This window comes from Bombina bombina, chromosome 1, assembly GCF_027579735.1.
Source record: "Bombina bombina isolate aBomBom1 chromosome 1, aBomBom1.pri, whole genome shotgun sequence".
Taxonomy (NCBI): Eukaryota; Metazoa; Chordata; class Amphibia; order Anura; family Bombinatoridae; genus Bombina; species Bombina bombina.
Window position 1 is genome coordinate 376,551,450 of NC_069499.1, and position 25,410 is coordinate 376,576,859.

Genomic DNA, 25,410 nt, shown 5'->3' on the forward strand with positions numbered 1-25,410 from the left:
ACTCCCACCCGCTCTGTCCCCATTCTTAATAATACAATTAAAATCCCCAACCAAAAAAGTTGGCTCTCGACCTGGCAGAAAAAACTTTAAAGTTTCAAAATTAAGCAAACGTTTTACCCTATTTGGAGAAGCATATACATTAAACAAACGAAAAACAGTCCCACAAAAACTAAAACTAACCAAAAGTACCCGACCTGGGACAATATGAACTACATTAAGGATAGAAAAACTAAACCTCTTAAACAAAACTCCCACCCCCCCCCCCATTCCTATCAGAAGAACAAGACCATACTTTAGGACCATATTCCTAGTCAGCACATTTAGGATGTTCAGAGAGACCACATTCCTGCAAACAAAAAATATTAGCAGAACATACACAGATAATAATTTAAAAATTGCAGCTCTCCTTGCTATAGTTGTCATACACCTGACATTAAGGGAAGAAATGGTCAGAAACATCACAAAAATACAATAAAGAAAAACAAAAAAATAACACCAGGACTTCTTCTTTCCTTTCTTTTTCTTAGGACTCAAAGGAGATCCTTTAAATCTGCCTCTGTGATGTTCTGACCTCCTAGGCTCCCCCTTGCCAGCCTCATAACCAGTAACTTCAGCAAGTTGGTTCACATCTCTTTTATCTAGATAACCAACAGAAGAGGCATCAGAAAAGTCACCTATACACTGGCTTGAGTCAGAAGGAACGTCTTTAGTAGAGACAGAAGGAAACTCTGAAATTAAAGAGTCAGCATCACTTGTAGTATCTGGATCTGCACCCTTAACTACTGGAAGATTCAAATCCGGACTCTCCCATCCATCAGAATCTGCATATTTTTTTCACTTGGAGGCAGATTTTTTCCCTTCAGTGTCCATATCCTCCTCAGAACTAGAGGACACAACAGCAGACCAATCAATGTTCTCCCCTTCACCAAGAACAGCATCAGGAGCAGGATCACAAGATGACTCAGTGAAGGAAAAATTCTCTGTCCCAGGAACAGCAACAGTATCATCCACAGAATTGGGCAACAGGGCTTCAAGAACATCTGAAGCAGCTATCACATTAGATGTAGCAAGATCCACCTCCTGAAGATGAGATTGGGCTTCCTCCACCTTCTCAGCCACAGGAACCACCACAGGAGCATCAGACACCTCTCCAACAGGGACCCCAACTGCAGATTTCTTACACAAAAGAGGTAATATAGAGTTCAATGCCTCATCAGAGACCTCCTCCTCATTCACAGATGGCTCAACTGCAATTGAAGATGTTTTTTTGCAACATCAGCATAGGAAGGCTTCACTCTATCAAGCCCCTGCAACATCATCAAAGGACACATCCTGCACAGATGACTTGAAGAACCACACAGGTCACAGGTCTGGCGTTTATTACAGTGGGCAACAAGATGATCCTCCTCACTGCAATTTTGACATCTGGCACCTGTGCAATTTCCAGCAATGTGACCAAACAGGTTGCAACTACGGCAAAAAAGAGGTATGTCATGATAGTATAGGAAACCTCTATTTCCACCAATGGCGAATGTCTGTGGAGGGTGTTTCTTTCCACCAATACCTAATTCATCTGGCACAAACCGCACCCAGAACCTGCACTTTCCATTGAAAGTCCCAAACTGATTCTTCAGCTTGCTACCTCCTTGAACATCATCAAAGTAGCGACAAAGAAACAGATGAATTTCCACATCAGTGACCCAAGGGTTGTACATATGTACTGTCACCGGGATTCTTCTCTCCCTCTGCACACAGGCAACAAATTTCATGCCAACCAACTCTGGAGCAGCAGCCATATCAATAGTCCGTTGATAGGTCTGTAAATAATGCTCATCGGTGAAATCCACATCAAAAATCCCTCTTGAAGGGAATGACTGAACACAATGCAAACTTGCTCTTGGCATCTTCAAAACACCCTCCAAAACCACCTTGCTGGACATGAGCCAAACCAATCTTCTCTCGAAAGTCCTCAGAAATCAACACCCAAAGTGTATGGGGAACATTTGGCACATTGGTAGCCATATTTGCCCTATTGCCTCTTTAGGCTGGATTTCAGAGTGCCCCCCCCAAAAGCAGCATGTGGCTGAAGTCCAGGGACAATGCCACAAGGCCAAGGGGACGGCCCTACTACCCAGTTGCTCTATGCCTAAGGAGTAGCCACCCCCCAATAGTAGCAGGAGCCCAAACCCCAAAGGGAAAGGACCCCAGGCCGAAGAAGCAGGTCTCCAGGCAGCAAATCTTTCCGCCAAGACCAAGCACAGAAAACTGCACTTGATCCAAGCCAAAGGCCTGAGAAGCAACCTCAGCTGATCATTTCGGCCTATTGTGGGCCTCGTCAGTGAGGTGCAGCCATATCCCTCTAGGCACACTGAGCAACGGGCCCACATCTCGATTCCTGCATCACACTTAGGAAGACTTCCCTAAGTGTCATAATTTGCATAAATTAAAAGAGAGAAGCGCTCAACCTGGGAACGAACAATAGCATAATAGCTTGTTCTGTGGCTAGGTACCACCCAAGAAGCAGCCTCTTTTTGCTCAACATGTGCCTTTCACAGAGAAGAACTTTCCTGTAGCATATCAGTCTGATCCAGACCCAACAGTGCAGACCAACCCCTGAAATACCAGGCAATCCCTCCCTGAACAAGGGAAACAGCAAAACCCAGATGTAAATTTCAGCCTAGTGTGGGCCTCGTCAGTGAGGGGCAGCCATATCCCTCTTGGCACACTGAGCAACGGGTCCACGTCTGGCTTCCCGCATCATACTTAGGGAGACTTCCCTAAGTGTCATAATTTGCAAAAATTAAAAGAGAGAAGCGCTCAACCTGTGAACAAACAATAGCATAATAGCTTGTTCTATGGCTAGTTACCACCCAAGAAACAGCCTCTTTTTGCTCAACATGTGCCTTTCACAGAGAAGAACTTTCCTGTAGCATATCAGTCTGATCCTGATTCAACAGTGCAGTCCAGCCCGAAATACCAGGCAATCCCTCCCTGAACAAGGGAAAAGGTAAAACCCCAGACGTACATTTCAGCCTAGTGTTGGTCTCATCAGGGAGGTGCAGCCATATCCCTCTAGACACACTGAGCAATGGGTCCACGTCTGGATTCCCGCATCACACTTAGGGAGACTTCCCTAAGTGTCATAATTTGCATACATTAAAAGAGAGAAGCGCTCAACCTGGGAACGAACAATAGCATAATAGCTAGTTCTATGGCTAGTTACCTCCCAAGAAGCAGCCTCTTTTTGCTCAACATGTGCCTTTCAAAGAGAAGAACTTTCCTGTAGCATATCAGTCTGATCCTGACCCAAAAGTGCAGTCCAGCCCTGAAATATCAGTATATGATTATCTATTTAAAAACATTTAGAACATATTCTGCTATGTAGAGAATATTGAAATGTGAAATATTTACATTAAATAAATAGTTAAAACCTTTATTAAATATGAATATTGCATAAATATGTTTTACATGTTTTCATCTGCTTATCTGCAAAGGTCTCCAATGCACATATATATATATATATATATATATATATATATATATATATATATATATATATATATATATATATATATATATATATATATATATATATGATGGCTTTTTGTACACATATATATTTATACCTATATACAGATATACACATATAAACATATGTATATATATATATATATATATATATATATATGTATGTATCTTTGCATTCTTTTTGAGCCCTTATAACTTTTTATTGTAATTTTTTAAAATTATTTTTATTAGATGATATTATTCATGTATTTTTGATGTATTTTGTGACACTTTTTATTCAAGTGTAACACTTATCCAGATCTCGGAAGTTGTGGTCATCATTCTATCATAAATCGCAATTGCGCTCATGCGTTCGCATTTACTTTCAACTTGTAATATACACACATATATATATATATATATATATATATATTTGTTATATTTCACATTATAATTCTACATGCTAAGTAACATAAGAAATGCATTACATATTAGGTTCCCTAAAAAGTTCCTTTTACATAAATTTTATACCACACTTTTAATAATTCAGGTAGTGAAGTTCAGCTGTTGAGCTGTGGATTAGCTACCAAGTGATGCTTTTAGTTAGTGCATGATGTGAAGCAATTGAATATACACATATAAGAAAATTGGATAAGAAATATTAGTTTTTTGGCAAGGCACAGTCAGTATGAGAGTGTTATGTAGCCTTGACCTTGTATAATGTTATTTGCTTTGCGGTGACAAACTGTCTGATGGAGTGCAATGAATCTAAATTGGTATCTTTTAACTTTTGACCATTTCTGCATCACAAAGTTACCCTTTTATATTATCATGCATGAACTCCACAAATCAAGTTCCCAATAGGTAATTTAAAATCAAAGTCCCTTATGATTCAAAAAAAAAATATATATATTTTTTTTTTCATTTAAAATTGCCTAGCCATTTTCATCTTAATAGTTTACTTATGATATATACCAACACTTTTGCATGAAGATTATTTCTATGGAGACTTTATAACTTACATTTTTATTACTGCAGAAATGATATTGGTGACTTCTGCATCTTTTTTCCCTAAATAATATCCAGAACAAAATTTAGGTTTTATGTTGTGAATATTTATGATAGTTTTATTAGGTAAGAGTTTGAAACCTCATTTACAAAGTGATTAAACATCCCTGACTATAAAACAAACCTTGTTACAAAGAGAATATGCTTACTTTTTATATTTTAGATACCCTTCATTAAGCAAGTAATGAATGAGAAAAATGTGAATCAGTGCCACTTGCTGTAGTAAGATCTACACAACAATTATTTTTTTATTTCTTTTGTCTTGTTTCAATACTATATTTTGACAAATTTGTATGTTGTGTTTTTCTTTTACATCCCTGTCTTTGGATACTGTTGCTATAAGCAAATATAAGAGAATTAAAGTAATTTGTCCATATTTATTGCAAAAAATAAAAACAACAACAAAAATCCAGAGAAGCCACAACAATTAGATAGGATAGAAATATGAATTTATGAATGAAAACAATCTAACAAGTAAATTAAAATGTATTTCAAAATAACACATAATTTCAATAAAGCTGATAGCAAAAATGTGATAGTCGATTAATACTACTCAAGACATGACATTCACATCCTCATGTTGATGCTTTAGTGGCACAAATGCATTAACAATTGTGTCACCTGGGTCAGTGTGTGCCTTTTCTATTGATGTTTTAATAATACCTTAATAAAAGTGATTTTTACTTATTATTATGATACATCCTTTGGTGTAACAGGGCCAGAGATAATAAGCTGTGAATTGACCTACTATGGGCCAGATTACAAGTAGAGCACTAATTAACACTACCACTCAAGCATTTATTGCGCTAGAAGTACACTTTCTGCATGCGTTGGGGTTGTGCTCGTACCACGATTTGAAAATAAACTGTTTTTTGTTAACGCACTAACCCGACAAGCACAAAAAGCCAAACTAAAAATATTGCATGCACGTTCACGTATTCCCCCACAGAAGTCAAAGGAGAAAAAAAAGTGGAAAAAAACGAACACTCTACTCTTATGTGCTCTAACTCAACATGAAAATATGAATATTTCACATACCAATGTTCTTCACATAATAGAAAATGTTCTATTTATTCATAAATAAATATTTCTACATATATCTGATGGTATATTGGTATAATATATATCTATACCTATTTATATACTGTACATAATTATATATAGGTATAGATATATACATATACATATAAATATATATATATATAAATACTTAGAACATATTCTGCTATGTACAGAATATTGAAATGTGAAATGTTTACAATAAAAACATAGTTAAAACCTTTATTAAATATGAATATTGCAAAAATATGTTTTTACAAAGGGCTTCAATGCACCCCCCCACACACACACACACATATATATATATATATATATATATATATATATATATATATATATATATATATATATATATATATATATATATATATATATATATATATATATATATAGTAGGAACTGTACTCTCACTAACCAAAAAGTAACAACAACCAGGGTGCTGGCAGGGGCAATAAATATTTCAGACAAACTTCAGTATTTCTGTGCAGTCTTATCTCAATATTAAAGCCCTTTGCCTGCCTTTTTTCTTTTTTCTCTAACACCTCTCATATCTTTGAGCCCTTATAACTTTTGTGTGCAATCTTTTTTTTTAAAATAATTTTTATGGGTTGGTATTATTATGAGTGTAACTGTAATGTATTTTTATGTGTTTTGTGCAACACAAAACAGTTAACCAAAACTCTGAGGACGCGGTAATCATTCTAGTGTAAAACGTGATTGTACTCATGTAATCGCATTTACTTTTAACTCATAATACCAGCAGTAAGCCTGACAAGCACAAACACCCGTGATAAACTCCTTATTGCTTGCGCAAAATAGTTTGTGCTCCACTCATAATCTGGCCCTATATGTTTATATATCAGAGCCTTCAAATCCTTTTAGTCTTACTGATGAGTACAGGTAGACAGGACCCAGCATGTTGTACTGGAGGGTTTTTACACAATTTTAAAGCGCTAGGATCACTGTATTAGAAGTAAATGGAATTTAGCCTTTATAATCATCTTGTTAAAATGTTTCTTAAAAAGTGGAATCTTGTTAATGCCTGGAAATAAGAAATTATCAGAACATTAACAGCCAGTCACTACAAGAAATGTAACTAGGAGTTACTATTTCTTATCCTTTTCTTTAAATATCTGCAGGTTTTATAATAAAAAAAACTACCTTACCATATAAATTGCTTGATTCTTTTCTGTAACACTGTGCTTATTTCTCAAATAATAATCCAGTACCTCAAAACAAACTATGAGGTAAACAACTCAGGCCAACAAAGTCACAATAACCAATCTCTTCAAAATAATGTATATTTTCAACAAACTGAACAATGTCTGCTTTCACATGTATTTTCTATAACAAAGATTATTTTATACAGAATGAAAAGGACAAAGGAAATCTATTTATTTATTTATTTGGAAGAACAAGAAAATAATTTATATGCTGCTAAGATGTTAGATATATATTTTCATTGCAATTTATCATCTACCCATCTATTCCAAATCTTTAATATTCAGTTGGAATGGGTTATTTGTAAAATATGGTATAAAAGACACAACTTTATTACTTAGTAAATAATCCAAAAATAATCTTTATTTAAAACTGTAAGTCAGTAAACTGTGTCCTATTTACCTCAAAATAGAACAAAGAACCAGATTTTTTCAAAGAATAAAGTTGAAAAAAAGGTGTTTTGTAAGAGTATCATGTCTGTTTCCCCAGTGGTATTTTTTCATGTAGAATTAAATTGATTTTATTGCATCATAATAAATTAGATCAGGGCAAAGTTGCACAAATTATACTTGATTCAACTAAACCAGTTCAGTTAAAAAGTCACCAAATATTATTACCAGTTTTGTAAGATCTCATATGATATTAGTTTATTTGATTAACTTGTTATTGACCTATGTGTTAACTAGGTATTTCATCCTTTTCTCACTTCATTTTCTATATTTGTCTGAAATAAGTAAAAAAAAAAAAAGTTCATCTTGCATTATTTTTTAAAAAGAATTATAGTATAGTATAGGCCATGCGTCTGGAATCTCAGGGAACATATGAAATTAGACAACAAAAAGCTACTCACACTGCATTTCTCAATATCCTCTACTTATTCATCAAAGTCAAGGGATTTATATATGAATGTCATTACTTAGCTGCAGAAATGCCTAAATCCCTTTTCTATCTATAAGTGACCAGCTACTCTTTAATTGCTTTATACAGTCTGCATATATTTCTCTTCTAGATAATCTTCATTTCAGACACATTTGTTTCCCTTAATTATATGTATACACTTTTATAAAAAAATAATGTACCATACTGATGTTCAAAAGCAAATGATAATTTATTTTAAATACTATTCTTTTTATTTCAACTTTGTTACATCAATGTTGTCAAGTATTCTTTGAAATATGCTGTTAAAACATGGGCACTTTTCAGTGTAATTATATGATTTAAAATGAGAACAATTTACATAAATAATTTAGAAAAAACCCTTATCAACTAAACTAAAATTCAGACACGCAGCCTCAACTATTATGTAAAATGCTATTGAATTTAACAGCTGGTTGAGTAACTCTCTGATGAATTTATTGTAAAGATCACAACATCAAAATGGCATGAAAATAAATGTTGTTGATGTTTGATTTTATGTATGCAAATATACGCCTACACTCTAATACACACAAATTGCCTATAAGGTATAGGCTTAGATTTATATATGCATTTTCTATATGATATCATCTTTCATTTTGAATAGCTAATAACTAATATGTACTTTTTCTAAGAATATTATTTTTCTGCCATGGTGAAGTCCACCATGTTTACAGATAACCTGACTCTATGACTTGCCTTTTTCGTTTAGTTATCATTTGACTCCTTGGTAGCAAGATAGGTCTTAAAAACATTATATAACAGTGTGCTGTAAACCTCTTTAGTAGCCATGTTCCATTTATCTTCCTTTTATCCTAGTTCATGTGGACAAAGTTCTCAGAAAGATAATTTGTGAACATGAGCTCAGGGCGTCTGGTACAGCATTGACATATGGAATTTAAGATTGCACAATCAAGCACTCAAGTGATCCCACTTGTAAGTCACCCCAGAGCAATACGACCCGGTTGTCTAACATCCATAAACACTGAGGCTGAGGAATCATTAAGAAGAAGCAGTTAAATGACTGTTTTTTTTGGTTGCAGGCTCATTCAAGCTTATGCAGCTTCATAAATGGGGTTCATAATTTGATGTGGCCCACAAAGTCTGAGAGTCTGAATCATCATAATTAGTATTCTAAGAGCTTAGCAGATCACAGAAGATATAATATGTTAATTACTTACAGTAAGCATAGATACAACCCCTATTCCAATTCATCTACAAAGTTTTTAAGATTTTCAATGCCCTCAAACCGTTACTAACATATCTACCTATTAACAAGTGTGCTTCCTAATTGTCAGATAGCTCCAAACTACTTCTGAGACTTTCAAATACATCTTAATAAGAATTTAAGGCTCCATTACTATTTTAAGTAACAATTTAAATTGTTTTAACTTTTTTTAAAATATATGATAAGCATATTTCACAGTATTTATTATAAAGTGTGTCACTGCATATTTGAAATTTGGTAATTTAAAGGTTTTTATTTTATGACCATTTTAATAATAACTTCACACCTGGCTTGTATATTAACATGTCATCATCAACAAAACACAGATTAAATGAAACTTCCCGTAGCTTAAACAATGTATTTATTTTTGTATGTATTAATTTAGAATTGCTTTATTAACAAATGTTTCTGTATGCTTTGCTGAGTTGCAATTCATAATCTATTATTACCATTTTTAGTGTCATAAATAGTAATTATAGTTGCTGCTATACATAGCAATGAGGCCTAATAATCAAACATGCTACTAGTATCAATTAAATTTGTTTCAAAGGGATTGTTAAATTGGTTACAATGATCAGTGAGTACAAAATGATTAATGGATGGGTTGTGTGGTAAGATTGGAATCTAGGCAATAAGAGGAATGTGTTTATGTATAAAGTGACAAAAAACTACTTTAGTAAGATTTAGTAATGGATAAATGGTACTGTTGGGGTGTTAAGCACTGCATAGTTATTGCTGTAATATAATCAAACATTTCATGTGCCAGCTGCTTTTTGTAAAGTACTGCCCTTTTCACATGTACTAAAGAGAAAGAAAGAAGGAAAGAGGGAAAGAAGAAAGGAAATGTATAGAAAGGTATTTAAGGACTAGGTCCCACACTAGTAGACCTTACATCTTTGAAAGTTAGCTTTATGGTAATTTTTTTGCATTCCCCCATAAAATACATGTTTTAAAGTAACCCCTGGTTGGATTTCTGCTGCCTCTACAAAGTTTCATTGTATAGAATAATTGTAAATCTAATAAAATGTCATTAAAATAATTATGTAATATAGACTTTAAGAAAATTTAACTGGGCTCTAAATTGTATAGATTTCCTCTATCTTGTTTCAGTTATGAATAGGTTAATTTATCTGCTGCAGAATCTGTGTTTTATATTAACTATAAGGATTGACATAAAATACAAGTATAGGTGACTTAATGGCAGTTGGAAGAAATAAGTGTATAATCTAAACTGTCGGGATTAATAGTGCCATTTGTCTGACTTCTTGAAGTGTCAGAACAAAAAGGTATAATTACTGAAATAAAAAATACTCAAGCTTACATCTGAGACAAGAAGAATATTTTAGAAAAGGGAAAAAAATAAATGAAACAAGGGAACAGAAGGGCTCATTTAATCAAAGTTTAATGTGGTATCTGACATAAAAGCTCCCAGTTAGTCTAGAAGTAGCACCAATTAATATTATGGTGTCATCTTGATGTTAAATCTGGCATCTTAGATTGATAAGTTCTGAAAAAATATGAAAGACGGAAAAAGAGGGCAAAAAAATTAGACTGTCAGAATTACATTTTAAAGTGGCGAAAAATGTCTGCAGGACAGGTCAGTTTGGCCATTATATTAAAGAAAAAGGAACAAAAAAAGTTTTTGTAATAAGTGTGTTGTTTTTTAAAAAAATGTATGCTCACAAGTTACTACCTAAATTTTTGGCAGACGTTTAAAAGAAAACCTCATATACACAATATAAAATGTGTCCTTATCAATTTAAACTCAGTTAATAAACCATATTTTATGTTTGTAAATTGAACATTGACTAAGCATTTGTGAACAGAGAATGGGCGTTGTTTTAAATGATTTATCAAAATTCCTTATATATGACAGTAAATTATTTAAGCATGTTAATTGAGCATGACCCACAATTACACGTGATCTTACCTTGTGGTTGGCGACTTGGGTGGTATATTTGGATGTCAAAAGGTTGTGCACTGGTTTTTTGAATCACACTAACATTGTGCCCAGTCCATTTATTTGCTTTTGATAATGTGTTGGTTCTCCAGTCAGTCCAGTAAACATCACTCCCAAATAGAGAAACAGCAAAAGGATGAGACAAATATTCATGGCCTCTTATAATTTCTTTCATTGAGGTTCCATCATACAGGGCAGAATAAATAGCATCAGATCTGAATATAATTGAAAAAAACATGTTTAAAGCATATTTAACACAAGGATATTTAAATAGAAAATATATGATTAGCACTATGCAACACAAATAAGAATCAAAGAGTATATTGAGGGGGGTGTCCGAGCTGTCATCCTGTGCGGTCGCATTTATTCAGTGGCTCCTACTGATATCTCTCTAATCCGCCGGTTTGCTGAGACATCCCACAGCATCACATTAATATCTGTCAAACATTTAGCGGCACTGCTCAGAGGACTGTAAATTCCCTTAAACTTTGCTGTTTTTTTTATGTTTGGGCACTGCATCGGACGATAAGGGCCTGGAGCGGCAGCTCATTAACAGGCAGCGTTACCCCCCCCTCGGCTTGCCGAGGTACCTCACCTAAGTTGAGTCTACAATTACTTGGCACCGATCGTATCACCTTTACATTGCTAAACATACAAACATCAGGAACTTTCTATTTACAATTCTGACTGAACACACAGCTGGGAAAATGGCAACTCTGGTAGCCACAGAGCTATCAATCCATATCAGCCCGCATTTTGAACATTTTGAGAGCTGATGGAAAGAGCCCCATACCACATACTAATAAAAAAGTTGAGTATCACTAATGCACTGCCTGAAACTACAAAGAACACCAGGAAACCAGAAACTCAAAATGGCACTTTGGAAAAATTAGAAACAATTACAGAGCTTAGCCCTACTACCTCTGCAACAGGAAAATTAGCTACCGCTACAGAGCCACCATCAAACCACATCAACCTACTTGATATTAACATCGGCACCAGTGAACAACAGCTGCACGTAGGAGATCTCTGCCCTGACACCACAACATCATCAGAATGCAGCAACAGGTCTCCTCAAGACCAACAGCAACAAAAACCTACAGAACTCAGCCCTACTTTCTCTGCACTAGAAAGCCAGGCACTGCTACGGAACTATCTCCAAATCACATCATACTACCTGATATTAACATTGGCTCCAGAGAAAGGCAATTACACACAAAGGATCCTAGCTCATACATCATGATATCACCAGAATGTAGTGGCGAGCTTCCTTTGGCTCCGTGGATGAGGTTTGCTGAGCGGCTGAGTTCCCTGCCCTATACCATCCTCTCAAATGGTAGTCACAGTGATATTACATTGAACTCACTGGATCTGGCAAGTATTTACAACTTCACTCGGTATACACATGTGGGGTCATAGCACTTTGTCATACCAGAGATGTTGTTCACCCAAATGGACTGGCCCAATATTATCCTGCCAAGAGCGTTTTTGATTTCCTTAGATACCGGAATGCATGATCTGGCTAAAACAGGGAGCTAATATTGCCTAAATCTTATACTTGAGACATCAGAGCCTCACACAATTGTGGCTGGTACTGGTAGAAAGTTCTAACCCTGTTGTGTTGTGTTAGTATTACCTTATATAGTTCATAAGTAATTTTTTGCTACCATACATTCTTTTTCTTTGCCCAGTAGTGACAATAGACCCTCTAACATGATAACTTGGCAACCCTTTACTTCTTAAATTTAAATATTCCCTTTGCGGCCCGCGGCCGGGGGCTGCAGGGGAAAAGATAGTAAAAATACCCATTTGAAGGGATGCCTTCTTCCTTGCAGCTCTAAAGAATGCTCAATGAACTGTAGCTACTCCGACAAAGCAGTATAATGTGTATTCCTTCTCTTTATGTATGCCAAAAGCCTGCACCATTTCATATTTTTAGCTATCAGGGACAAGGCAAATGATAACTCAAGGTGCTCAATATGTTTTTCTTTAACATTCATTGATGGCTCAACTTGGGTCTTTAATTCTAACTGTTCCATTATATTTGGTTTATCATTGTATGTTTTATATTTATATATTAAAGGGACAGTCTAGTATAAATTAAACTTTCATTATTCATATAGGACTTTTAATTTTAATCAACTTTCCAATTTACTTTTTTCATCAAATTTGCTATTTTCTCTTGGTATTCTTAGTATTCTTAGTTTAAACTAAACCTAGGTAGGCTCATATGCTAATTTCTAAGCATTTGAGGGCTGCCTCTTATCACATGCTTTTTAAATCTCTTTTCAACACAAAGAGACAGAAAGTACACGTGGGCCATATAGATAACACTGTGTTCAGGCACAGGGGGTTATTTAAGATTTAGCACAAAGCAATGCTAAATGCAAGACCATAGATAATAACAGTCACAGTCATGTGATCAGGGGGCTGGGAGAAGGTTCCTAGATACAAGGTAATCACAGAGGTAAAAAGTATATTAATATAACTGTGTTGTTTATGCAAAACTGGGGAATGGGTAATAAAGGGATTATCTATTTTTTAAAACAATAACAATTCTATGGTAGACTATCCCTTTAAGGTCCCTCCAATAAGTAATCCCACATAATATTCAACTCTGCTTTCTCTAAGGACCCAAGAGAGGTCTGCTTAGATAATAGGGGTAAGATAAAGGTATTTAGAACATTGCTTGTACTTTTTAAGAAATCAATATTATACATATAGTGGATGATGAAGTATCCCTGCGCCACATCATTAGATTTTATAAACAGCACCCTAATCCAGGACTGCTCATTTTTATTATGTATTCACTGAGTATGGTACAACTGTAACTGATGCTTGGTATCTCTATATAAATACTTAAACCTTTCTGTAAAAACCTTGTTATAACCTCAATAAAGCTTTTTGAAAACCTAAAAAAAAAAAAAGTATATTGAGTATTTTCTTACTATTAGACATGTACTATTTTGTGTTAAACATATCATCTGATTTATACAGTTAATAATACTAGCTCTATTGTGCTCTAACATTGCTCGAGTTTAATCAATAATTCTTTTATATTTGCAAGTAATAGTTTATCGATTGATTAAAAGTCTAGGAAGTGTTAACATCTGGGGCGAGATTACATATACAGCGCAAGCTTCAGCGTAACTGCTAAAACCCGCGTCCCTGTAATTTCACCTCGCACATCGGGGAATCCAATAAACCCTGCCGGCAGTTCATAAACTGCCGTAAGTTGGATAAACTAGTGATGTCTAGAAATATTCTTAAATACAAATTTCTGGAGTTGCCAGTGACTTACGGCACTTTAGAAACTGCCGGCGCCTTAGAAAATAAAATGTCAAATCTCCTGTAAATGTCTAACCCGCCTCCCAAAAATAAACCTGACACATAAAACCCCTATATTCGCCATCACCCCAATATCGGAACTAATAATAAATCTATTAACCCCTAATCCGCCAACCCCCCACATCGCAATTTAACTAATAATTGCATTAACCCCTAATCTGTCATTCACCCACAATGCCAACTTACTAATTAAACAATTAACCCCTAACCCGCCAACCTCCACATTGCAAACTACCTAATAAAATTATTAACCCCTAAGCCGCCAACCCCCCACAGCACAAAGTACCTATCAACACTGTTAACCCCTAAACCGCCAACCCCCCACATCGCAATTAACCTAATTAAGTTACTAACTACTAAACCGCCAACCCCCCACAACACAAATAACTAATTAAATTACTAAACCCCTAACCTAAAACCCCCTAAATTAACCCCAATTGCCTAAAATTAAAAAAATACTAAATTACAATTAAAATAAAAATCTAACATTACTTTAAAATTATTTTTTTTAAATGAATCTAAAATTACAAAAAATAAAAAAGTTTAACATTACAGAAAATAATAAACCAAATTATCAAAAATAAAAAAATAAACCTAATCGCTATGAAAATAAAAAGCCCCCCCCACCAAAATAAAAATACCCCTTAATCTAAACTAAACTACCAATAGCCCTTAAAAGGACCTTTTGTAGGGCATTGCCCTAAGGTAAACAGCTCTTTTACATTTAAAAAAACGAAGTCCTCCCTAACAGTAAAACCCCCAAGCTACCAAACCCCCCAAAAATAAAAAAACCTAACAATTAAAAAACCTAAACTACCTATTGACCCTAAAGAGGCATTTGTATGGGCATTGCCCTTAAAAGGACATTCAGCTCTTTTACTGCCTTTAAAGGGGCATTCAGCTATTTTACAAGTGCCCATTAAATCCCTAATCTTAACCCCCCCCCAAAAAAAAAGCCTTAGACTAACCCACAAATAGGTACTCACAGTTCCTGAAGTCTGGCGGGGAAATCTTATTCCAGGCAGTGAAGTCTTCTACCAAGCGGCCAACATCTTCTTCCAAGCTGAGACCTCTTCTTTCTTCATCCCGGACCAAGCGACCGCGGAACTGAAGACCAGCGACCGCGGAGCCATGGAGCGTGGAGGATCCTCTTCGTACGATCTCCACTGTACACTGTACACTGACTATTGGCAACGGGAGAAATATACGCGCTGCATTTAAATGTGGGGCCGTATATGTGATAGCAATACCCGACTAAAATCCAGCGACGCTGCATATGTAATCTTGCCCCTGGAGGTTGGATTGTGTAAATATATATATATATATATATATATATATATATATATATATACACACACACACACACATAAATACATACATATACATATTTCAACCCTTTCCAGTCCAGCACCTTGTCAAATACCATATACTGTATCTTTAAAACTGTGTTGTTGTTTTTTTATTTTTTTTAATAAATAAACTTTATTTTACATTAAAGTGAAATACTTTATTTCAATGCATTTTACATGTGTTTCCAAAAACACACATTTTTTTTAGGCCTATTCTGTATTGTGCTCAAGCACAGCACCTAACAAAGTTTACTGTAGATGAGAAACATATATCAACAAGTTGTATTCTCCATTTTAAAAAAACACTAGCTTAAAGTATTAAAGGGATGTAAAAAAATGTTTTAATTCTGGAAGTAAACAAACAAACAAATAAATACATAAATAAAAATACAATGTATTTTTCCTTCTCTTCAGCTCTTTCCAGTCCAGCACCTTGTCATATACCATATATCTTTAAAACTGTGTTGTGGTTTTTTATTTTTTTTAATAAATAAACTTTATTTTACATTAAAGTGAAATACCTTATTTCAATGCATTTTACATGTGTTTCCAAAAACATACATTTTTTTGAGGCCTATTCTGTATTGTGCTCAAGCACAACACCTAACTCACCAGTTGTGCATGAGCACTAATAGCGCTCCCTGTGCTATCCATTATAAATATAGGATGAGCTTAAAAATGTTGGCTGCATTAAAATTCTCTGGTTAACATTTTTATCATTCACTTGTTGTTGCAGATTGTGCACTATTCTTAGGGCTGCTCTGTGTGTAAGATAACTTACCCTGCAATATCAGTTGTGCTGCACTTGTAACCTACCCCTTACCCTTATAGAGTAATATTTACATGTACTTGAATTATATCATTAAAAAAATTGCAGTTTAAAAATGCAGATATATTTTCATTTTTCACAACTCATCTAAATCAAATAAATATGTATAAACGTTTAAGGAAAAGAAAAAAAAATAGAGTAACAAAAATAAAATACAATAACACCCTGTGTTGACAAATGTATAGCGTATTTTATGAATTCATTTATATTAAACTAGTCCTAAAGCCCGTTCACACGGGCCGTGTGGTTTATTTTTATTTTTATATTCTCTCTCTCTCTCTGCCCTATCTCTCTCTCTCCCCTCTTTCTCCCCCCTGTCTCTCTCACTCTCTCCCCCTGTCTCTCTCACTCTATCCCCCCTGTCTCTCTCACTCTCACTCCCCTGTCTCACTCTCACTCTCACTCCCCTGTCTCTCTCTCTCTCCCCTGCCTCTCTCTCCTCCCCCCTGTCTCTCTCTCTCTCCCCTGTCTGTCTCTCTCTCTCCCCTGTCTGTCTCTCTCTCTCCCCTCTCTCTCTCCCCCCCTGTCTCTCTCTCTCCCCCCCTGTCTCTCTCTCTCCCCCCCTGTCTCTCTCACCCTCTCCCCCTGTCTCCCTCTCCCCTGTCTCTCTCACCCTCTCCCCTGTCTCCCTCTCCCCTGTCTCTCTCACCCTCTCCCCTGTCTCCCTCTCCCCTGTCTCTCTCTCCCTCTCCCCTGTCTCCCTCTCCCCTGTCTCCCTCTCCCCTGTCTCTCTCTCCCTCTCCCTTGTCCCCCTGTCTCCCTCTCCCCTGTCTCCCTCTCCCCTCTCTCCCTCTCCCCTGTCTCCCTCTCCCCTGTCTCCCTCTCCCCTGTCTCCCTCTCCCCTGTCTCCCTCTCCCCTGTCTCCCTCTCTCCCTCTCCCCTGTCTCCCTCTCCCCTGTCTCCCTCTCCCCTGTCTCCCTTTCCCCTGTCTCCCTCTCCCCTGTCTCTCTCACCCTCTCCCCTGTCTCTCTCACCCTCTCCCCTGTCTCCCTCTCCCTCTCCCCTGTCTCCCTCTCCCCTGTCTCCCTCTCCCCTGTCTCCCTCTCCCCTCTCACCCTCTCCCCTGTCTCCCTCTCCCCTGTCTCCCTCTCCCCTGTCTCCCTCTCTCCCTCTCCCCTGTCTCCCTGTCTCCCTCTCCCCTGTCTCCCTCTCCCCTGTCTCCCTCTCCCCTGTCTCCCTCTCCCCGTCTCCCTCTCCCCCTCTCCCCTCTCTCCCTCTCCCCTCTCTCCCTGTCTCCCTCTCCCCTGTCTCCCTCTCCCCTGTCTCCCTCTCCCCTGTCTCCCTCTCCCCTGTCTCCCTCTCTCCCTCTCCCCTGTCTCCCTGTCTCCCTCTCCCCTGTCTCCCTCTCCCCTGTCTCCCTCTCCCCTGTCTCCCTCTCCCCCTCTCCCCTCTCTCCCTCTCCCCTCTCTCCCTCTCCCCTGTCTCCCTCTCCCCTGTCTCCCTCTCCCCTGTCTCCCTCTCCCCTGTCTCCCTCTCCCCTGTCTCTCTCACCCTCTCCCCTGTCTCCCTCTCCCCTGTCTCTCTCTCCCTCTCCCCTGTCTCCCTCTCCCCTGTCTCCCTCTCCCCTGTCTCCCTCTCTCCCTCTCCCCTGTCTCTGATCAGCTGCTTTCAACGGCTATTTGCGTGCACGTGCGCAGGGTGCGAGGGTGCGTGCGCATTCTGCAAGGGGGATCTCATGTCAACGATTAGTTGCGTGCGCGTGGGTTCGCGTGCGCATGTGAGTGCGAGGGTGCGTGCGCATTCTGCAAGGGGGATCTCATGTGTCGCGGTGAAAGTTTTGTCAGCTACGCTAAGTGGGTGCGAGGGTGGTGCGTGCGCATTCAGCAAGGGGGGTCAAAGTGCTCACATCAGTTTCAAGGGGGGTCAAAGTGCTGACATCAGTGGGTGCGAGAGTGCGCGCGTGCGAAGTATCAACAGCTGGCCAAGGGTGCGCGTGCGATCAGCGGCAAGAGTTTGTCTGAACTGCGCATGACGGCTTCAGACAAACTCTTGTCTTTTATAATATAGGATATGGCATTCTCTCTTCCATAACTGTTACCTGGCATCAGTCCAAACAATTCTTTTTTCAAAATGATCAACAGTTAGACCATTAGGCCAAGCGCCGCTTTCCATGTCTTTATAAATTATTGTTCTTCCTGCACCACTCATAGATGCTGACTCAATACGTGGAAAAGTAGCATCCCAGTCAGTCCAGAAAAGTATACTGTAGATGAGAAACATATATCAGCAAGTTGTATTCTCCATTTTAAAAGAACACTAGCTTAAAGTATTAAAGGGATGTAAAAAAATGTTTTAATTCTGGAAGTAAACAAACAAACAAATAAATAAATACATAAATAAAAATACAATGTATTTTTCCTTCTCTTCCTATAACTCAGCTCTGGAAATTGTGGTATTTTTTTTACTACCGGATATTAAAAAAAAATGTTTTTAATTCTTGAAGTAAACAATCAAATAAATAAAAATACAATGTATTTTTCTTCTCTTCCGATAACTCAGCTCTGGAAATTTTTTTATTTTTTTTTACTACTGGAGTGCATAATGCATCTGTATGTGGTATGCAGGGGGTATAGGAACATATTGTGAAATCCATTTGGGGTCTGTAATCATAAAAAGGTTAAGCATCTCTGCTCCAGAATGCTTTCAAGAGGTGTATACCAGAAATAGCTCTAGATTTGCAGCCCACCCCAAAACACAAAAAAAAATGTTTAGTAAAATAATACTTATACAAAAAATATATAAAATGTAGATGGTTTGTAAATATTTTTAGATGAAATGCTTTATAGTTGATAAATACAATGTATATATAAAATACATTTAGGGCTAGATTACAAGTGGAGTGCTAAATTTGCCCATTTGCACAGCAAACTCACGGTAGCAATTAGCACTTATAAAATTAACCAGAAATCTTAATTTTATAAATCTGCCCCAAATTGCCCCAAACTACTTTCTATTGTAGTTTATTAAAAATAAATATGGCAGCATCTTTATTTTTTAATTAAATTACTGCACTATGCAGTATTTGGGGTTAGAGTTGGTGGGAGTGGGGTGTTAGAAAATAAAACAGCACTGAAAAGTGCCTATACATTGGGGTCAATGGGAACTGTGTGTTCCCAGTATATATACATATATGTATATGCTAATGTATACATATATATTTAAATGTTAATATGTGTATATAAACATATTAACACATAAATATACACTCACCGGCGACATTATTAGGTGCACCTTGCTAGTACTGGGTTGACCCCTTTTGTCTTCAGAACTGCCTTATTTCTTCGTGGCATAGTTTCAACAAGGTGTTGAAAACATTCCTCAGAGATTTTGGTCCATATTGACATGATTGCATCACACAGTTGCTGCAGATTTGTCGGCTGCACATCCATGATGCAAATCTCTTGTTCCACCACATCCCAAAGGTGCTCTATTGGATTGAGATCTGGTGACTGTGGAGGCCATTGGAGTACAGTGAACTTATTGTCATGTTCAAGAAACCAGTTTGAGATGATTTGAGCTTTGTGACATGGTGCATTATCCTGATGGAAGTAGCCATCAGAAGTTGGGTACACTGTAGTCATAACGGGATGAACATGGTCAGCAACAATACTCAGGTAGGGCATGGTGTTTAAACAATGCTCAATTGGTACTAAGGGGCCCAAAGTGTTCCAAGAAAATATCCCCCACACCATTACACCAACCACCACCACCACCAGCCTGAACCATTGATACAAGGCAGGATGGATCCATGCTTTCATGTTGTTTCACCAAATTCTGACCATACCATCTGAATACCGCAGCTGAAATCGAGACTCATAAGATCAGGGAACATTTTTCCAATCTTCTATTGTCCAATTTTGGTGAGCATGTGAAAATTATAGCTTCAGTTCCCTGTTCTTAGCTGTCAGGAGTGGCACCTGGTGGTCTTCTGCTGCTGTAGCCCATCTGCTTCAAGGTTTAAAGTGTTGTGCATTCAGAGATGGTATTCTGCATACCTTGGTTGTGACAAGTGGTTATTTCAGTTACTGTTGCCTTTCTATCCTCTCGAACCACTCTGCCTATTCTCCTCTGACCTCTTACATCATCAAGGCCACACAACTGCCACTCACTGGATATTTTCTTTTTTTCATACCATTCTCTGTTAACCCTAGAAATGGTTGTGCATGAAAATCCCAGTAGATCAGCAGTTTTTGAAATACTGAGACCAGCCCGTATGGCACTAAAAACCCTGCCACGTTCAAAGTCACTTAAATAAACTTTCTTCCCCATTCTGATGCTCGGTTTGAACTTCAGCATGTCATCTTCACCATGTCTAGATGCCTAAATGCATTAAGTTGCTGCCATGTGATTGGCTGATTAGTAATTTGTGTTACCAAGCAATTGAACAGGTGTATCTGATAAAGTGGCTGGTGAGTGTATATGTATATCAGCTGCGTGACTGATGGCATCAGAACGAGGCTTCTATAGGAGCCTATGGAAGCACGCTCTCATGAGTGCAATGCTTCCCAGTGATGCAAACACGAGGTCACGTTAACATTGCTAAAAACTTGTAATACCAGTGCACATTATCGTGCAATGGTATTACACAGTGGAGCGAAAATATTGCATTTATCAAAGCGATATTTAGCCCTCCACTTGTAACCTGGCCCTTAATGTGCCTACATTTATGAAAGCAGTTTCAGAAATTTAAAAAACTATTGTTTAGATTTCTTAGTTATTTAATACTGCAACACAATTTTCTTAAATTATTTATATGATAAAAAATTATCTCACATTGCTAATCCTTCCAAACCCTGCAAATCAGAAGCAAGAAACACACTTAAAACAGAAATTAATTATTTTCTAGGAGAGTTAGTTTTAACCATATCAATATATTTTCTAGAATCATAGAACAAATATGCATGTCAAATTTGAAAGCTTTAATTGATGAGGTAGAACTAACAGTAATCTGCTAAATAGGGTTATTAATAATTAAGTTGAGAACCATAAACACATTTTATGTTAATGGTATTTACTATGATATTACAGAATCATAATATCTGCAAACAGAATTATGAAATTTTATTTTATTTTTTATTTTTTTAATATATTATATAAATTAATTTAAAGTCAAGCTCTGTAAAACAAACTGAAGTTCCATTAAAATCAACTGAGCCATTGAACAGCATTATCAAAATCATTTTCTTCAAACAGGGAATATCTAAAATGCTAGACTGAAAAGGTCAAGTACCACTTAATGTAAATGTCAGACAGAATGAGAAGTTGTAATAACTTCTGTTCCTTATGAAGCACTAGCAAGATCATAGTCTCAGCTGAAGAAACAAATCCCAACAACATCAAAGCTCATGGACACAACATATGGAAAAACATATTTGGGCCTGGTATTGCCACGTTTCATTAAAACATCTATGAATAGCATTTTTTTCTTTTAAATGCATTTACAATTTAATTAAATAAAACAATTGATTGATGGACTATAAAGTTCATATCTAGTCCTTAAATATGTAAATTGGGTGTTGTAGACAAAACGCGTAAGAAAATTAGTTTAATATACCATAAAACATCTTTGAAATAAATAAATAAATGTGTAATCTGACAGTTCGAAATATTTTAATAAGATTTTTCATCAATATATCTAGATATATCCTTTGGTGACTTAAGTAGATTTTTTCATTGCATATAGCTTTTAGCTAATACTATATCACAAGTTGATTGCAGCATGTATATAAAAAGCTGATTAGAAGATATCACATTTACATTTATATCTAAAAAAAAGGGAAGTTGCTTTCAGTTCACCAGAGTAAGTACACTGTGAGCAGGTAGCCTTTAGCTACTCTTTTTACTTTCTGTCATGTAAATGGTGGGAACAAAAGTTCACACTTTACTGTGATCTTGTGAGATTTTATCATAATCTCATGAGATTTCATAATAAACTTTCTTAAACAGAGGAGGAAAATAAAATGCTTGCTCATGCCAGATATGTGCTCCATTGCAAGTCCCAGGACAAGCATCCTTACTGGATGATTATATTTCCTTTACCATAGGATGTGGCTACTAAAGATATGTTCTTTTTTTAGATGCTTATGTGATATTTTCCAGTCATCTTTTTACAGATAGGCTGCATCACTTTTGAGTGCTTAAGTATTTGAGTAACACGTCCCTTTAAACATTTCCCTAAGTAGATTCCAATAATTAAAACTGCTGTTGTAAAAAGTATTTCTCTATTAGCTAGCCCTAATAATATAGGACAGATTAGCCATTTTGTAACTATTGTTGTGAGATAAAAGTTGTACCATTATATAGTAAGTTGAAAGTAGAGCAAAGCCATTGACTTTTAGCATCTGAGTTTCGTAAACATAAATAGTGAAACAGCAAGTCTTATATTTGGTTTGTAAACAGAATTCAGAGTATGTTATCAATTGTGTTTTAGATGTAGCAAAAAAATCAGGATGCTACAATTTATGTGGTATGTCTGTTTTGCTTTGTATAGGAAATGTCAATGGTCAACGGGGATAATGATAGATTGGCACAGCAGGCTAAGAACAGAAATGCAGGATTATTAAAATATAATTTGTTATCTAACATTTTTATGGGATGTACAATAATTCATGCTATGGTTACTTCTTTCTGGTTCTCGCAACACACTGTGAGTAAATGCACCCTAGCGTCTTTTCTTTTCAGCATTAGGTGATGCCTTAAATTACAACTGAGATGTGAAGATTTGCCCAATGTAGAAACATCTGCAGGTATGGTTCTCTCTCCAGTTACTTTATTTTGTGTTTCATTTTAGCAATCTTGAAAACAAATCTCAAGTCAAGAGCTGGTAGAGTATATAAAGTACTAGGAAATGTTTCTTCTTTATTAGTAGAGTTAAAGGGACAGTATACACTCATTTTCATATAACTGCATGTAATAGACACTACTATAAAGAATAAGATGCCCAGATACTGATATAAAAATCCAGCATAAAACTGTTTAAAAACATACTTAGAAGCTTTCAGTTTAGCTCTGTTGAAAAGGTAGCTGGAAAGCCCACTGCAAGTGGCAAATAAGACACTCCCACCCTCCCCCTTCTTTTGCATATGAAAAGACCCTTTACACAAACAGCAGCAAGCTGGAGAAGGTAGCTGACGGTATTCACATAAAACTTTGGGGCTTGGTTAGGAGTCTGAAAATAAGAGCAATGTTATTTAAAAATAAGAACTTTAGCGCTATATAAATAGATACTCTATAAAACATTTATGCAAAGAAAAAATGAGTGTATAATGTCCCTTTAATCTGGTAATTCTAGTAATAAAGTTAACTGGAATGTATGAAGAAAAAATGGAACTGGTGATCAGTATAAATGAAGTAGTTCAGTTCAGTACTTTTAAAGTGACTAAGACGTAAATATCTTTTTAAAGGCTCTGTCTAGTCAAACATAAACTTTCCTAATTCAAAGAAGGCATGTCATTTTAAACAACTTTCCACGTTATTTTTACCATCAATCAATTTTGCTTTGTTCTCTTGGTATTCTTAGTTGACAGCTAAACCTAGTTAGGCTCATATGCTAATCTCTTACACCTTGAAGGCCGCCTCTTATCTGAATGCATTTTTTTTATTCACAACTAGAGGGCATTAGTTCATGTGGTCCATACAGATAACATTGTGCTCATGCCCGTGGAGTTACCAAAGAGTCAGCACTGATTAGCTAAAATGCAAGTCTGTCAAAACAACTGAAATAAGGGGGCAGTATGCAGAGGCTTATATACAAGGTAATCACAGAGGTAAAAAGCATATTAATATATCCATGTTGGTTATGTAAAACTGGGAAATGGGTAAAAAAAAATTGATTATCTATCTTTTTAAACAATAAAAAATCGGATGTAGACTGTCCCTTTATGTGATGGTAAATACTAGCATTTGTTAAATGCTAAAATTTACCAGTGCTACAAATAAAGGGGACTTTGACATAAAGTATAAAAATGTAATGTTTAAAGAACCTTTGTTTGAAGCACGTTTTTGCCGAGTTGAGCGCCTCTGGCCACCCATGGCAAAATGCTATTTTTTTCAATGAGGTCACATTTTCACCTACTAGCCAATAGCAATTCAGGCCAATCATCATTATGCGGTATGGTTAGCATGCTATTGGCTAAGAGGACACTATTGACAAAAAGGAGGCGCTCAGCTCAGCATAAACTCAATGCAAATAAAGGAATTTTCAGCATGAAGTTTTTTTTTTATAGCACTATTAAATCTTAGCATTTCAAAAATGCTAGGATTTACCATCACAAAGTATAATATATAGAGATTTTGAAGCAGAAGATAAAGAAAAACAAATTAAAAAAATGTGGTATGATGTAAAGCTCATGGGGTAGCCTTGTAAGTTAGAAACAGAACAGAAGATGTAGCCTTATTAGTTAGAAACTCAACAGAAGATAAGGAAACAGATTGATTAAAAAAAGCCAGGGTTTGGAAGTTGCTTACACAGTCAAACATAGCAGGCAAAATAAAATGTGTGAGCAAACACAAATGGTGCTTTTATTGCCAGAACAACACAAAAAAAAACCCAACTAGGATCTGTCAATCTAGAACAGAAATTGAATGGGCAAGTTATGTCAGTCTGGCGTTTATATTGAGCTTGGCATTTATGCTGCTCTAATTCATTTTTACTAAATTTCAGATGTTAATGCTAAAACACAATTGCAGGCCATGTTTATGTGAATATACTGATAAGCATTTGCTGAGACTTCAAAAGGGTCACGCTGTTGTAGTAAAACATTTTATCCAATTTTTATATTTTTTAAGTGTTAAGGTTAGATAAAGCCAGCAAGAAGGACAAGGGAAGTTCACTTTTTATATGGGGCAATACAGAAGAACTTTATTTTCTGTAGGTAAAACTGTGAAATGTATTCCTACTCTAGAACAGTGTTTCTCAACTCCAGTC

At 36.5% G+C, this 25,410-nt stretch overlaps 1 protein-coding gene across 1 annotated transcript in view; it reads right to left on the bottom strand.

Annotated features, from left to right (window-relative positions):
* Positions 1 to 25,410, bottom strand: part of LRP1B (LDL receptor related protein 1B) — a 2,715,774-nt gene that overhangs the window by 1,017,492 nt on the left and 1,672,872 nt on the right. The window contains exons 27-28 of the mRNA XM_053698264.1: positions 18,523 to 18,687; positions 10,929 to 11,173 (exon numbers count right to left, since the gene is read on the bottom strand). Of these exons, the coding sequence (XP_053554239.1) occupies positions 10,929 to 11,173; positions 18,523 to 18,687 (410 nt within the window). The remainder of the gene's footprint in view (positions 1 to 10,928; positions 11,174 to 18,522; positions 18,688 to 25,410) is intronic.